The 14847-nt window shown below is 38.3% G+C and overlaps 1 protein-coding gene across 1 annotated transcript in view; it reads right to left on the bottom strand.

The window, feature by feature from the left end:
• pigeon (protein) overlaps nucleotides 1–14847 on the bottom strand; it is a 179509-nt gene that overhangs the window by 94795 nt on the left and 69867 nt on the right. The window contains exon 8 of the mRNA XM_067126903.1: nucleotides 6699–6866. Coding sequence (XP_066983004.1) covers nucleotides 6699–6866 — 168 coding nt within the window. The remainder of the gene's footprint in view (nucleotides 1–6698; nucleotides 6867–14847) is intronic.

Raw genomic sequence — 14847 nt, forward strand, 5'->3', positions numbered from 1 at the left:
CCAATACTGTACAAGAAAAAAAAAGTTTTGATGTAGGAAAACCCTATTTTTGGTAGTCGCTGTTGAGTCCTTGAGGAGTTACCTTCCATGGTCTACCAGAGCTCCTTGGTGACCAAACTAATATCAAAGAATTCTCTTCAATTGGTCTTTTTGGCCAGGTATTGTGTCATAATGATTAACATTATAACATGTGATTGAATATATAATGGACTCAAAGATAAGAGGGCACTTTCTCTTATCTTCAGTGAAGCTGAACCCAGTTTTTCCAACGTCAAAGAACCTGCAAGAAAGAGAAGTGACTATTTCGCATGCGCGTCCGCCCTCTTGCTTACAACCGGGCTGTTAAAGACCATGGAGCTATTACTCTCTGTTGGTCAATGCAGGATGATCCCTTGCCCAAATCCCGTGCCATTTTGTCAGGGAAGTGGGAGGGTTTTGAGGACTCAACAGCAACTATCAAAAATAGGTTTTTCCTACGTCAAAACCTGTTTTTTGATAGCCTACTTGTTTGTTTTGTCCTCAAGGAGCTTTACAAAGAAATTGACAGGTGATGAAAAAGGCTTAAGCTCTCAATTTTTAATCCCAAAGGAAAAAACACTTCTGGTCAGAGGTCAAGCCATAAATTTCAAGTCCTATTCTTTATTCCAAATACTCTTCAGGTTTTGGTACCAAAGAACAAGAAACTATACACGAACTTACGTTTTAGAATGTAGTTCTACAGTGGCTTACCTAAGCATGCTGGGTCTGGTTGCAGTACTGTCACCCTTCTCCCAGCAATAGTTAGCATACTCACCGTCAATAAGACCCCTGGTGTTCTGCTGTAGCATCTAGGGGTTAGGACTAAACATGCCACCTGCTGATACACAGTGTAGTCAAATTTGTTCGAGCTTGCGGCAATAGTTTAACTGATGACCACCCTGTACATTTGGAGACTCTTTCAAAAAAGACATTTCTGAAGAAGGCCAACGATGTACTTACTTTCCTAATATCATGTGACCTAAGCAAGGAGTGTGGATTTGCCTTTTGAATGAGAGACACTACAATCATTCTCAGTCCTTGTAGGGAGAGTGGTTAGTTTGTGCTAGGGTGTAGGAAAATAGGACCCTCTGGGAAGTTTGCCATGACTTCTAGGTACACCTTAAGTGCTTGAACCGGGCATAATGTCTTGTCTACTAAATTGAGTTTTCTTATAAGAATATATTTCCTTTTTAAAGGATCCTCATTCTTGGCCAAGAATGATGGGCCAGGGGACAATAATAATTGATGGTCAGCTGTTTGCGTGATGCATTGTCCCTGTCAAAGAGACCCCAGTTCACTAATACGAGCTCCTGATGCTAATGCAATCAAGAAGATTGACTTTTGTAGCATGTGCATTGTGGGTGTATTGGGTCCGCTAAATTGAGGGGTTGATAGAATTCTGTCTAAGCACCTTGTTCAGGGACCAAGTAATTGGATGCCTTTTAGGAGCAGGCCTTTGTAGACAAAAAGACTGCAGAAGGGAAGTGACAACTTCAATACTGGAGTCAATCCCGAATCCATAAAGCAAATTCCATTAATGCAGCCTTGTATGCCATGACTGTTGTAACTGCAAGGGCATTTGTCTTCAAAAGGGTATATAAGAAAAATTAAAAATGTTTCTACAGAAATCTCAACTAGGCTCTCAGTATGGATATAATCTAACCATATCTTCCATACAGACTGGTATTGCTGGATAAATGATGTCCGTAATTTTTGCATTAGGTACCTAGCAATGTTGGGTGAGTAATTTTCATGGTAGATATTTTTTAAAAAATCCATATGTGAAAGTCTAGGCTTAGAAAAGGGATAGAACAGCAGACGATAGTGGAATTGATCTTTTCGTCCATTGTTGAAGTAACAGGAACCAATGCCTGTTTGGCCAATTTGGGGCTATTAAGTAAGCTGTTTCTTTTGAAAGTTAGAAGTTTGCTCAAAACCTTCGAAATCTGGGGCAATGGAAGAAAAAGATATCATTCTCCCCTTATTCCAGTCTTTAGGAAAACATCCCTTGCATATTAGGACTCTGTAATTCTTGTATGTGGCAAACAGGTCCACTTCTGGTTGTGGAAGCATGTTGGCTATTGTTTGAAAAGAGTGGTTGTCCAACATCCACCCTGTTGAGGCTGTCGTTTTCCTTGATAGAGAGTCTGCTATTACAATGAGACCCCCCTGTGAGGTGAATTGCAGACAGGTGCAACTTCCTTGCTTGTGCCATCCGAAGGATGGCTAGCATTATAATATTGAGAGGAGGTGAACGTGATCCTGACCTGTTGATGCAGGACATTGTAGTCATGTTGTCTCTCTCTTCTGTCACTCATACAGATGGAGGAGTCAAGGTGACCTATTTTGCCAGAGATTCCTTCCGGATCCAAGGCCAAAGTATCTCCCCAACTTTCTGAATCTTTTGATGAGGTCTGTATCGCATCTTTCTTGCATGCAATAGCCAGAATTTGTTCACATTTCTAGTTGCAGTCTAAGTATTGGATCTATTATTGATGTGAACTGCAGCAGGCCCATCATATGTTCTAATTGCCATCTGGAAATTCTGGGCTGTGCAAGGAACCTTTTGAGGACTTGCCTTATTCTGTTTTGAGTATGATGGGGAGAGACAACAGGCTGTGAAGAGTATCCCAACACCGTCCCAGCCACTGAAAGTGTCAGTGCTGGGTGTGAGGCAGGATTTTTTCAAATTTATTATAAAACCTTTTGACTGTAGTCTGTTGACCATTGCTCTTAGGTTTTTCAAGCACTCTTTTCTTGTGGGCCCCCAGATCAACCAGTTGTCTAGGTAGGCTATTAGTTGTATTCTTTTTTTGTTTGAGTTCTTGAATGAATACCATTGATAATTTTGCAAAATATTCCTTAGGCAATGTTTAGCCCAAAGGGCTAAACATTGTCTAAAGAATATTTTACAAAAATCTGTACATCTTTCCCTATCCGGAACCTTAGGAAGGGGCGGAAGGGAACGGCGATAGGGACGTGCCAGTATGCATGTTTCAGATCTATAGAAACTGTCAAAGCCCCTTTTGGAATGATTCAACGTACTTGGGCAGTGGTAGTTATCCAAAACTTTTGGCCCACAATGTGCTTGTTCAGTGTTGATTGCTTGAGGATCACTCTTCCTTCAGAGGAATCCTTTTTGAGGTACACTGAAGAGACGTACTTGGTGGCAAATATATGCATGTTTCTCTATGGGCCCCATTAACAGGGCCTTTCTGCACATAAATAATGCTGTCCCCCACTGGGAAAACTTCCATTGTCTGTGAAGTCGTCGAAGCTAACCACCAACTATACAATTCCTATTGGTATCTACCTCTTCTTCTGCCTTCACCTTTGATACACATTCCAGGTGTTGCTTTTCCTTTTTCCCCCTACGAGTATAAGATGGTTTTTGGACCTTGTGAAAAAGGATGTCCTTGCTGTTGTTGTTGTCCCTTTGTAGGGAATTGTCCCTTTTGACCACCTACCTGGTTTTTGAAGAAAACTTTTGGGGGTGACTGAAGGCTTATGTGATTTTTGATCAAAGCGAGTCTTTGTTGTGGTTGGGTGAAGAGAAATTTAGGTTTCTTTGTTTCCTAAATTCCCCTATACAATTATGTTGGTGGGCATGCTTGTTGAGTTGAGCCACAACAGACTCCTCAAACAGGTCCTTACAGAAGGGGTTAGAATGTAAAAATGCAGTGACATTGGAGAGTGATGATGGAGCCCTCCAATGCTTCCATTCGCGCTTTTATGCACCATTCTAGGAAGTGCTTCCTGTCAGGTTCTCATAAGACTTTTGAGCCTCAACAGCAAAAATTATCCTGGAATCTTCTGGAAGCCTTTTGGTGGCAACTTCCAGCAAGGTGGTAGCGGTTATAATACTAAGGAGTCAGAGCCTAGCATAAAATTCTGACGAGGCTGTCCCCTCTGAGATCTTCTCAAGGGGGTCCCAAACTGTTGTGGGTCCCCCTGCATAGCTATATCTAAAGGGAGCTTTTTCCTTTCAAAAGGGAGTTGTAGCATTGCCCACTCGTTGGTGGAATTTCCAGAAACTGGGATGACTGTGGGAGATGGTTTTAATTCTGCCATTGTCTCTTGTTTTTAGTCACTACAAATTCTGAAAATCTGTCTTCACATGATTAATAATTATGAAAGTGAATGGACAGAAAACTGGGGCTACTTGGTGAGCAACTTGGGTCTTATTCAAAATGGATGTAGAGATCCATTTTTCGTTGACCTGGTAAAGGGTGATTTCTTTACCTTTTAATGTTATAGGCAGAGATAAGAAAACCGTTTGTTAGTGGCTTCTCCATGTCTGGCGATGATGGTACCATGTGCCATTCTGCATTAGGGAATGCTGCCCTGTTTCTAAATTCTACATGTACAACTTTGATCATAGTTTTTCTCTCATTAATTACATACTTGCCATCAGGAGAGAAAATGCACTTTGAGGCATCTCACCAAGGATTATCAGTATAATCAGGGGTGAGTACTCAAGACTCTATTATGGTTTGATCTGAAATTCTGTATTCCGAACTGACCTTTTTGTTGTTTCCAGTCGGAATTCTAACACTAGACCCTGTTTGGGCACCATTTGTATCCACACTCACTTTTTGGTTACAAGATGTACTTTTACATTTTGGGGTGTAAATGACCGACTTAATTCCCTTTTCGGAATCATGCTTTATGTCCCTTATATATTGCCATTCTATGGCAAGGGCATCTTTGATGGTACTCAATTTCCTTATGGAATTGATCAAATGCCGCAAACTGTGCATCCCTTTTGGGGGGGCTTGCACAGTCTAATTAAACTTCAGCAACTGAATTGTAACTGCTTCTTAATCAAGGGGCAGAAGGCCTGGGTAAGTTACTATACCCCTCCGAAGATGTAGTCTTTTCAGTCGGAGTTAGGTGGATCCTAGTATCCCTTTTTGGGGAAAGATTCTATTCAGCAACAATAACCGCATGGGGAATAGAATTCCTTCTGGAAGGTTTCTACCATGGATAGCTAAAATTTGAGTCCCTGAGCCTTCTGGGTTCAGCAGGGCCATTTCAGTGGCAATGTCCACTTCATATTCTTTAGTAAGAATGTCAACCCCATGTAAAGATTCCTCTAATTCCTCCGCGGGGTTAACCTGGGAGGTACTGGGGACTGATGTTACTGGGTTTTGGCAAAAACATAGATGGTGTTCTAAGAAAGGATTAAATATCTGCTGCTGGAGCTCTGCCAGAAAGGTATAACCTCCCCCTTCCCACCCCTACTGAACCCTAGGACCCATCGAGACACCTTAAAAGGAGCTGTTTCATCCTTAAAACTTGCTGCCAGGAGCATACTACAAATCTCGCCCATATCTGGCGACCAAGCAAATTTTCCTTGTTTTTTACAAGGACTATGCTCATAGCAAGTGGTATGAGCCATACCCACTGGCAAAAAGTGAACCGAGCAATTTGCTACAGAACATTTGAACTGAAGATCCTGCCTAATGGTGACCCTGTAGTGATTCTAAGGGTTTTAATGACTAAGCATCTACAAAGTAGCAGGCAGACCCCATGTTATACTAACGTCTGGAGTAGACTAGCAAGAGATATGGGTTGGACATGGACACTATTCACTTTTCAAAAATAATTTGAAATCCTCAGTGGCTAAAATTAATTGGACATATATGTTTTACTGTAGCTATCTGAGAGCAAAATATGATGCTGAAGTCCTTTGGACCAAAACTTCACACTATGGAATGGGAAGAAGAGACTGGCAAGTTACATAACCCTTTAAGAGTGTATCAACTCCAGAAGAGCAAGATTCTTATTCTGAATCATTCTCAGCTCATCAGTCCATTAACAAAGTATTATAAAAGATTCTACTAAAGCAATGATTTACATTATGTATGAACATTTACAGTATAATTCCATTGCAGTACTTACATGATACAAAATGCAGTCCATAAATAATGACAATCATCACATTGTTTCCACTACAGAGTTGGGATTCTAACTTTAAATTGCAATTTTTAACTTGAAGTATCTATAAACAGTTCTAGTCTATCACACCATCAATCTGTTAGCCAAGCCTGTAAAGTAATCTGAATACAGCACTAGTCTTTAAAGGAATGGAAGCAAACATTACAGAAGCGATTAATGAGGGTGAAATGAATGTTTATCACAAAAAACTGTACTTTCATCTACCTGGAAAAGATGCCTTTACACATTTTTTCAGTCTGAACCTAAATTGAAAACCTGACTGAGATCTCAAAGAATGAGGTACTTTGAGCACATATGAGAGGGTGAGAGGAGCAACTAGTTACATAAGTATGATGCCAGTCAGTCTCATCAGAGATCTAAGCCCATAAAGAGTAAGCCTAATAAAAAAAAATTGAATGACGATATTCATGAATTTGTCTAGATTTGACTACCATATTAAATTACTCAAGTCTTCTAAGTCAGAGCTATTGAATCCCAGTTAGTTATGGGCTTTGGCTGATGTTCACCCAAGTCTTGCAAATAGCTTTAATGACTAACTCTAACACCAAATAGTGTACAGTAACTTCATCAAATTCAATCCATTACTGAATTACACATTATGTCACCTGCATGGGTCTAATTTAAGCATCTTTACTTGATACTAGGAAGAAAAATATCTAATAATTCTGTTGTTAATAAATAATCAAATTTCTCAAGAGGAAGTTATGTAAAAGCCTTACTTTATATATATAGTGATGACAAATGCAAACAGCACCAGAAGGAGATGTAACAACCCTTAAATCAAGCCAAGCATCCCCTGCAGAATGTAACAATCCCTGGTCACGGTAATCTCCACTCAAATCCATTGGAGAATGCTCTAGGCCTGATAATTCAAGTGGCACATTCAGCTGAAAAAAAAATAAAATTATTAAAATAAAAGAAAATCTTAATAAACATAATGGAAAATTACCACTATATACTACTACTGTAAATACTGTAGTTCTTAATTACACAGTATAAGCAAATTCATTCTGTAGATTTCCAAAAAGCAAGGCCTTGTTATCTCAGTACAGAGTAGGGCAACTCTTGTTAAAATGTCATGTGCAATATGCATTCTGAATTACCCAAAATATCTTCGTATTTCACATATTTATCAGAAATGTATGATTAAACAACCTTATAAATGACAAAACAAAAATTATTATGATCACTTAACATTAACTATAAAATACTGTAGTTCTCCTGCATATAACCCTAGATTTAAGATTTTTCACCTACTCAATACTTTATCAGTAAGCTTAAATATTAAATGTGATACAATAAGAAACTCACTTGACAGGTAGCAACAGCAACAATACTGTACTGTTAAGGGGAGAGATGCTGAATTGTTACACACAACACTTTTTATATGCCTTTTACACAGTTGCCACATATGTGGTCATGAGTGTGGTGATACCCGATATACCATGGTGAACATCTTGCTAACAACTTTTAGACGGATGAGTATATAGAGAACCTTCAATGAACTCTAAACAATTGTGTTATGAAGTAAAAAAGTACTTGAGGTACTGTGAACATCCCGAATGTTTCCATGTACCTACTGTGCAAGTGTGTGATGGGGCTTCCAAGCCTAAGATAGTGAGTAAAGTTTGACTCTTAAGATAAGCTTGACAGTACAGTATGCATCATAGCAAAGGACAAGGTGCCAACAGCCTTGTGAAAGCACTCAAGGCTTGCCCAATAAAAGATTTCAATGGTCATTTAGAAGGATATCTCTTCCCTGCTACTCAGAGAATAATACTGCAGAATGTTATCAGTAAAATACCAGAGACAAGATGGGTCTATAGCATCATCAGAAGAAGCCCTTTGTTAGCCCGAAGAGCTTCAGACAATGTTGGGCAGAACATTTCCGGCTGATGAAGAGTTAGAGGAATTTATTTCTGTGATAGAAATAATATTTTCACTGATATACCCGTTGCTAAGAATATGAAATGAGTCTACCTGAATGGAGAGCTGTTAATCAGAGTGGTGAAAGGTATACTTCATAAAGTTTGAGAACATTTCTGTGAAGTAATATTTTCACTGATATACAAGAATATGAAGACGACCTGAATGTGCTTATGAATGAATTCATAATGTTTGATGTGGAAACAATATGAAAGAAATTTAGACGGAAAACAAAGTTATAACGTAATAACTGCAGGGATGAATTTACGTGAAAATGAAAAGGCACCATATGGGATAATGAAACAAAACCTGATGATTGTGAATTAGAAATCATGGCAAAGGTACCAAAGGCAACCTGACTGAATGTGGTAACTACAGTATAGAGGCACTGGACCTCACCAGTTTTAATGAAAATATTCAGCAAGCTAATTTTCAATATGTTAAAGAACAAAATTGATAAAATGTTTAGAGAACAAACTGGTTTTAAAACAAGCATGAGTTGCACAGAAAAGTGTCAAAACATTGACGTGGAGTAATGATAGAAATCTGACAGAGTATGGAATTTATGCAGCATCCACATGCCAATAGTATCATAGAGTGTCTGGTGGCATCAGTGTAGCATTCTGATTAAACATGTACAGCTAACTGAAATTATCCATGAATGAAGCAGATGCAAAACTACTGCTGATAGGGTCGTATCAAGTGAATTTTTATTGATATTGGGATGCTACAAGGAAATGTTTTTTCACCTTTGGTCTTTGCCCTTCTGATAGTTTTTAATGAAAAAAGTAGAGAAGGTCTGAAGTGGAGTAATGATAGAAATTTGACAGACTAAGAATAAAACTTGACAGACCTGGAATATACAGATGTTGGGACTAAATAAAATCTAGGAAAAACAGAAGTAATGAGGACAGAGTAAACACATTAGATTAAGAAAGGATTAAAGATGCTGAATCTTTCAAATGTTTAGGAACAATGGCATCCAGTGCAAATTCTCTCGAGTCAGAATTTTGTGAGGGAATAAAAAGTGCATATCAAACCTCAGGCAACTTGTACAATTTGAAAATCAAATACTGTAACAGGTTTTGATGTAGAAAAAGCCTAATTTTGGTAGTTGCTGTGAGTCCTCAAAGGAGTTACAATCTCATGGTCCCCCCAGGCTCCATAAGACAGACCAACTAATTTCAAAGAATTCTCATATGGGTGGTCTCAGCTAGAATAGTGCTTGTTGGCACAGTGACAGAATATAAAGGACTCGGGACAAGAGGGCTGTCTCCTGTCCACAACAACCACCTCGGTTTTCCCTTCTCCTACTCACATGGATGTGACAATTAACACATATGTCCACTATTTTCCTCATTACTTGCCAAGCCTGTGCAAGATGAATATTCACCCGAGGCCCATGCTTTTTTTGCCAGGGTGGGTTTGAGGACTCACAGCAGCTGCCAAAAATAGGTTTTTCCTATGGGTGGGTTTGAGGACTCACAGCAACTACCAAAAATAGGTTTTCCCAAGTCAAAACCCGTATTTTAATAGCATAGCCACTGTTTGTCCTCAAAGGAGCTTGCCAAAGAAATTGGCAGCTGACAAAATGACATTGCTCCTAATAAATAAAACACGACAACTCAGATATATAAACTTTTTGTCCAAAGACTAGTCACAGGTTACCAACCATTTTCTTTATTCTGGATACCCATTAGGTTTTGGCAATAAAGAACAGGAAACACACAAACCTATATATGTATAATATCCTTTATGGTTCTAAGGTTATGTCAGGTCTGGCTGCAAGATTATTGCCTTCCCTGGTTCAGGAATACTTACTCTAATAACCACCTCATACACTCGGGGACTTCTTTGAAAGAAACATTTAAGAAGAACGTTGACAATGTACTCACCCTTTTGGATGCCATGTGAATTAGGAAAGGAGCAAGGGTCTGCCTTTTTAATGAAGGGAAGGGCACTAAAGTAATTCTCAGCCTGTGTAGATAGCGGTTTGTTTGCACTAGGGTGTAGGAAAAAGAGGGCCATCTGGGATGTTTGCTGTGACATCTAGGTAAATCTTGAGTGCTTCAACAAGGCATAATGTTTTATCCTAAATACTGAGTTCCCTTTGATGTAAAGGGGTTTTTCCTTTTAAAAGGCCCTCATTCTTGCCAAGAGACAACAGTAAATGACAGCTAGGTGAATGAGTGATGAAACATTGTCCTCATCTAAGACAGCCTAGTCAGCTAATCCAAGCTCCTGATGCCAAAGCAGCCAAGAAGACTACCTTTTGAAGCAATGAGTTATAGTTTTACTGGGCCCACTGAACTGAGATGACAGGAGTCTATGAACCTTATTCAGGGACCAGGTAATGGGAAGCCTTGCACAAGCCAGCCTTTGCAGTGCAGAAGACTGAAGAAGAAAATTAATTTCAATATTAGAATCAATTCCAAAACCATAAAGCAAGGGTTCCAACACTGCTGTCTTGTATGCCATGATTGTTGTAATAGCAAGGCACTTGGCATCAAAAGATATATAGGTACAGTAAAAAAAATGTAAAACTGTTTCAACATGGAAGTAATCTAACCACATTTTCTATATGGACTGGTATGTTGGATAGATGAAGTCTGTAGTTTCTGCACTAGGTACTCAGCAATGTTAGGTAAAGAATCTTCATGGCAGACTAGATTTTAAAAATCCACACATGAAGGTCACAGCTCGGAAAGGAAGATGTTTAGACAATTCTCTCCTCCTCTATGGGATCGAACAGCAGACAGTAATGGAATCCATTCTCTCACATGTTGTTGAAGCAAAAGGAACCAAAGACTGTTCTGCTAATTTGGGACCACTAGGTAAGTGATTCTGTTGAATGCTAGTAGATTGTTCAAAGCCTTCAAAATCTGGGACAATGGAGGAAATAGGTATATTGTATTCCATTTGTTTCAGTTTTGTACAAATGCATCTCTTTGTTTGCTACTGTCTGAATATTCGGGTTCAGAGACAGACTCTGGAAGTTGATGGTTCTTGCATGTGGCAAACGGGTCCACTTCCAGATGTGGAAGCATGGCAATTACTCACTTGAGAGGGGCTTGGCATGAACCCAACTTCTTGATACAAGACGCAGTAGTCATATTGTAAAGGACTGACAAAATGTTGGTCCCTTTTGGAGGTTTCAATTTTCTCAGACAGAAAGACAGCCACCAACTCCAGGAAGCTGATATGACACTCCCTCACACCAGGTGACCAACTTTTTGCTACCTGACGATCCTCCTCATGGCCTCGCCAACCTGTCAAGGAGGTATTAGTATGTATTATCACTCAAACAGACAGTAGAGTCAGGTCGACTTGTTTTGCCAAAGCCCCCTTCCACATCTATGGACAGAGTATCTTCCCAGTCAGATGAAGGCAATTGCAAAGCCTTTTCCTGTTATGTGAGAGCCAGACTTTGTTTACATCCTACAATTGCAATCTTACCATTATACTAACACAGACACAAACTGAAACAGGCCCAGACTTTGTTCCAACAGTCGTCTAGAAAAGACGGGCTGTGCAAGGAATTTTCTCAAGTCCTCCCTTATTCTGGTTTGAGCGCTGTTGGGAAGAGACAGCCGGCCATGATGAGCATCTGTATCCCAACAAAGTCCCAGCCTCAGAAAACATCTGCTGGATGTAAGGCAGAACTTGTTCCTATGTACAATATTAGGAAACCATTTTACTGGAGTCTGTTGACTATCACTCTCAAGTTTTGTCAGCACTCTTCTCTGGTGGATCAGCAGATTAGCCGCCAATCATCTAGGTAGGCCACCAGTTACATTCCTTTTTTCCTAGGCTGTCAGACAACTACTGCTGCTAATTTTGTGAAAATTCTTGGGGGGCAACATTTAACCTGAAAGGCATGACTTTGAATTTGTATGTTTCCTTCCCTATCCGAACCCACAGGAAGGGGTGGAAGGGAACAGTGATAGGGACGTGCTAGTATACATCTTTCACATCTGTAGAGATGATCCAAGTTCCCTGTGGAATGAGCAAGTGTACTTGGACAATATTACTTATTCAAAACCTGTCACAGAGAATGTGTTTGTTCAGACTTGACAGGTCAAGGATCACCCTTTGTTCAGAGGAATCCTTCTTGGGTATGCTGAAGAGTGGTGGTAAATAAACATCTCTTTATCTGTGGCCTCCTTTAAGAGGGGTCTGGTTTTTGGAAAAGACTATTTTTGAGGGGGAGGGTGAGACTATCTCTACCTAGCACCACTGAAAATGATACTGTCTCCCCAAGGGGAGGACTTCCACTGCATGTGATGCTGCAGAACAGTGGTTTTCAACCTTTTTCATACCGCAACTCCTTATGAGCAACTCAATATGACCAATGACCCCCTTTAAAATTTTTGATTCAACAATATGTAGGGTTACCATATTTTCATCAACCAAAGACAGTATAAAAGGAATCTATATTTACTTTGACGGATCCCAAACCATCTACCCGTTTTTATTTATTCCTCCTTCCAAATTTGTTAGACACTTTTTCCTCTGATGGGTCACAAGTTTATGTGAAAGCAATTTTTTTGCTATTCTTTTCTACTTCCAAATCTGTTAGGCCTTTTTACTCTGACAGGTCAAAGTCTATCTGCAAACAGGATTTTTACTGTTAATTTGCCATATACATGTGTTCCCACTGAACACTGGAACACTGTTGGGTGACTGACTGCTTGTCCTGAACATTCTGGGACATTTTTCTGACTGACAGGGATGCCCAGGACAAGGCCTCAAATACAGGACGAATCCCGGCCAAACCAGGACGTATGGTGACACTAATCATATGTATTATCCTAGTACAAAAATAGCACTGAACTGTAATAAATTTACTACTTGCATTAAAAAGATATTATTATAACTATTTCTGTTAAGTAAGTTGAATTATAGACTGTTTTGGCCTGACGATTAGGTGTTTCTTCATGTAACAGCAGTCAAGTTGAAAAAAGCTAAAACATACCCTCTCTCAAGAACGAGCTTGTTAAAGAAATTGGTCTGTAATTATTTACATTACTGGGATCCTTTCCAGGTTTGGGAATAGGAATTATTATAGCTTTATGCCATTCATCTGGAAATAAATTTTGAAGCCATGGATGATTATAAAACTCTAATAAGTATGACTTGATCCAAAGGTGCTAAGTGGCAGATCATCTCGAAACAAATATTGTCACCTCCAGGAGCAGATTTATTGCTGTTTGAGAGAGCATATTCCAACTCTGACATATTAAATTTTCTATTATAATATATATCTTCTTTTGTTTCAAAATTTATTGCTATTAATTCTATTTTATTTTTCTTTAAGCGGAAGTGTTCATCTAAATTTTTACCACTACTTACATTTGCTAAATTTTCTCCCATTATATCACTTATATTTCTTTTGGATCAAGTGTTCTTTTCCCATCTTTTAATATGGCATGTCTAGGTGGTTTAACATGGGTACCATTAATTTTCCTTAATTTTTCCCATATTTTTTGTATGGGAGTATTATTAGAGAGATCTGATACGTATTTCCTCCATGAAATGATTCTTCCTTGAATTACTTCTTTTTTAAATTTTGCAGATATTTTGTTGTACAGAAGTTTTAATGTATCAAATACTAGTAATAATACAGTAATTTTTTGTACAGTTCCTTCTAACATTGGTAATGTTTTATTTATTTTACTGAACTTTCTATTCAAATTATCTAATTGTCTCCCTACTGAGTGTTTTATATTTATTAATTCTGTTCACTTATCGGACCACCATGGAACTTTGTGTTTTGTTGGATGGGGTTTTGAATTTTGGCATTGCTTTATCAGTAGCATTTTTAATGAAATCAACAAGAAATTTATTAGCTTCATTATGGGATTTTAAATATTCAAATAGTGGGATATTTCTAGTGTGCATTTCATATCGCTCCCAATCTGCGCTATAAATGTTGTAATGAGGGACATGTTTTGCAAGATTATTTTGTAATAAGGAAATTAATAATGGGAAATGATCACCAGTGTGCAACTCATCAACTGTACTCCAATCTAATCTGTCAACTATACTTGTTGCACATAGAGTTAAGTCTACTGAGGAAAATGTTCCATGTGCTTTTGAAAAATATGTGCTAATTTTGTTATCATTTATACAGCACATGTTGTTTGAATCAATGAACTCTTCTATTTTACTACCTGTTCTATTTGAGTTTGTACAATTACAGTCCCATATTGGGTTGTGAGCATTAAAATCACCTACTATTAATGTAGGTTCCTTGGTATTGTTAAGTAAATCTTTAAGTTTACCAATGTCATAAATTTTATTAGGTTGGTTGTATAAATTATAAATTACATAATTATTGTTTTTTATTCATATTTTAATACCTGATATTTGCAAGTCAGTAAAATTTACAGGTACTTTGTTATAACATACTTTGTTATGTACAATCACTCAAAAAAGTTTTGCAACATACTTCAAAACTTTTCGGACAACAGCTCATAATAGCGACATCTGGTGCTATTTGGCAACTCAGTTTTAAGCGTGTGAAACAACTGAACACTAGTGGTGGGTCCGAGAAACTACCTGCAGTTTCCCCTTAAACAGGGCTTTTTCTGATACTGCTTACTGTTGTCATATTTTACTTATTTAAAGGATGTTATTATAATACTTCAGAGGTCATCGCTGTTCTTATGTTTTAATATTTTCATCCCCAACTGCCATCACTATCATTATTTTATCTCCTTCATATGTGTGAACTTTGTAGACATAGGCCTATGACTGTTATAACTTGAACTATTAGTCTTATTAACATAAACAAATACGACTTTTGTAAAGATTTGCTTCACATTATTATTAATTAAATTTTTGAATGACTAATCCTATGTATATTGTGAACTACTGAAACTTAATATAAAATATACTGAACTAGACTAACAGATTTCACGTCTATTTTTGTAATACAGA

Source organism: Macrobrachium rosenbergii, chromosome 3 (assembly GCF_040412425.1).
Source record: "Macrobrachium rosenbergii isolate ZJJX-2024 chromosome 3, ASM4041242v1, whole genome shotgun sequence".
In the NCBI taxonomy this organism is placed as follows: domain Eukaryota; kingdom Metazoa; phylum Arthropoda; class Malacostraca; order Decapoda; family Palaemonidae; genus Macrobrachium; species Macrobrachium rosenbergii.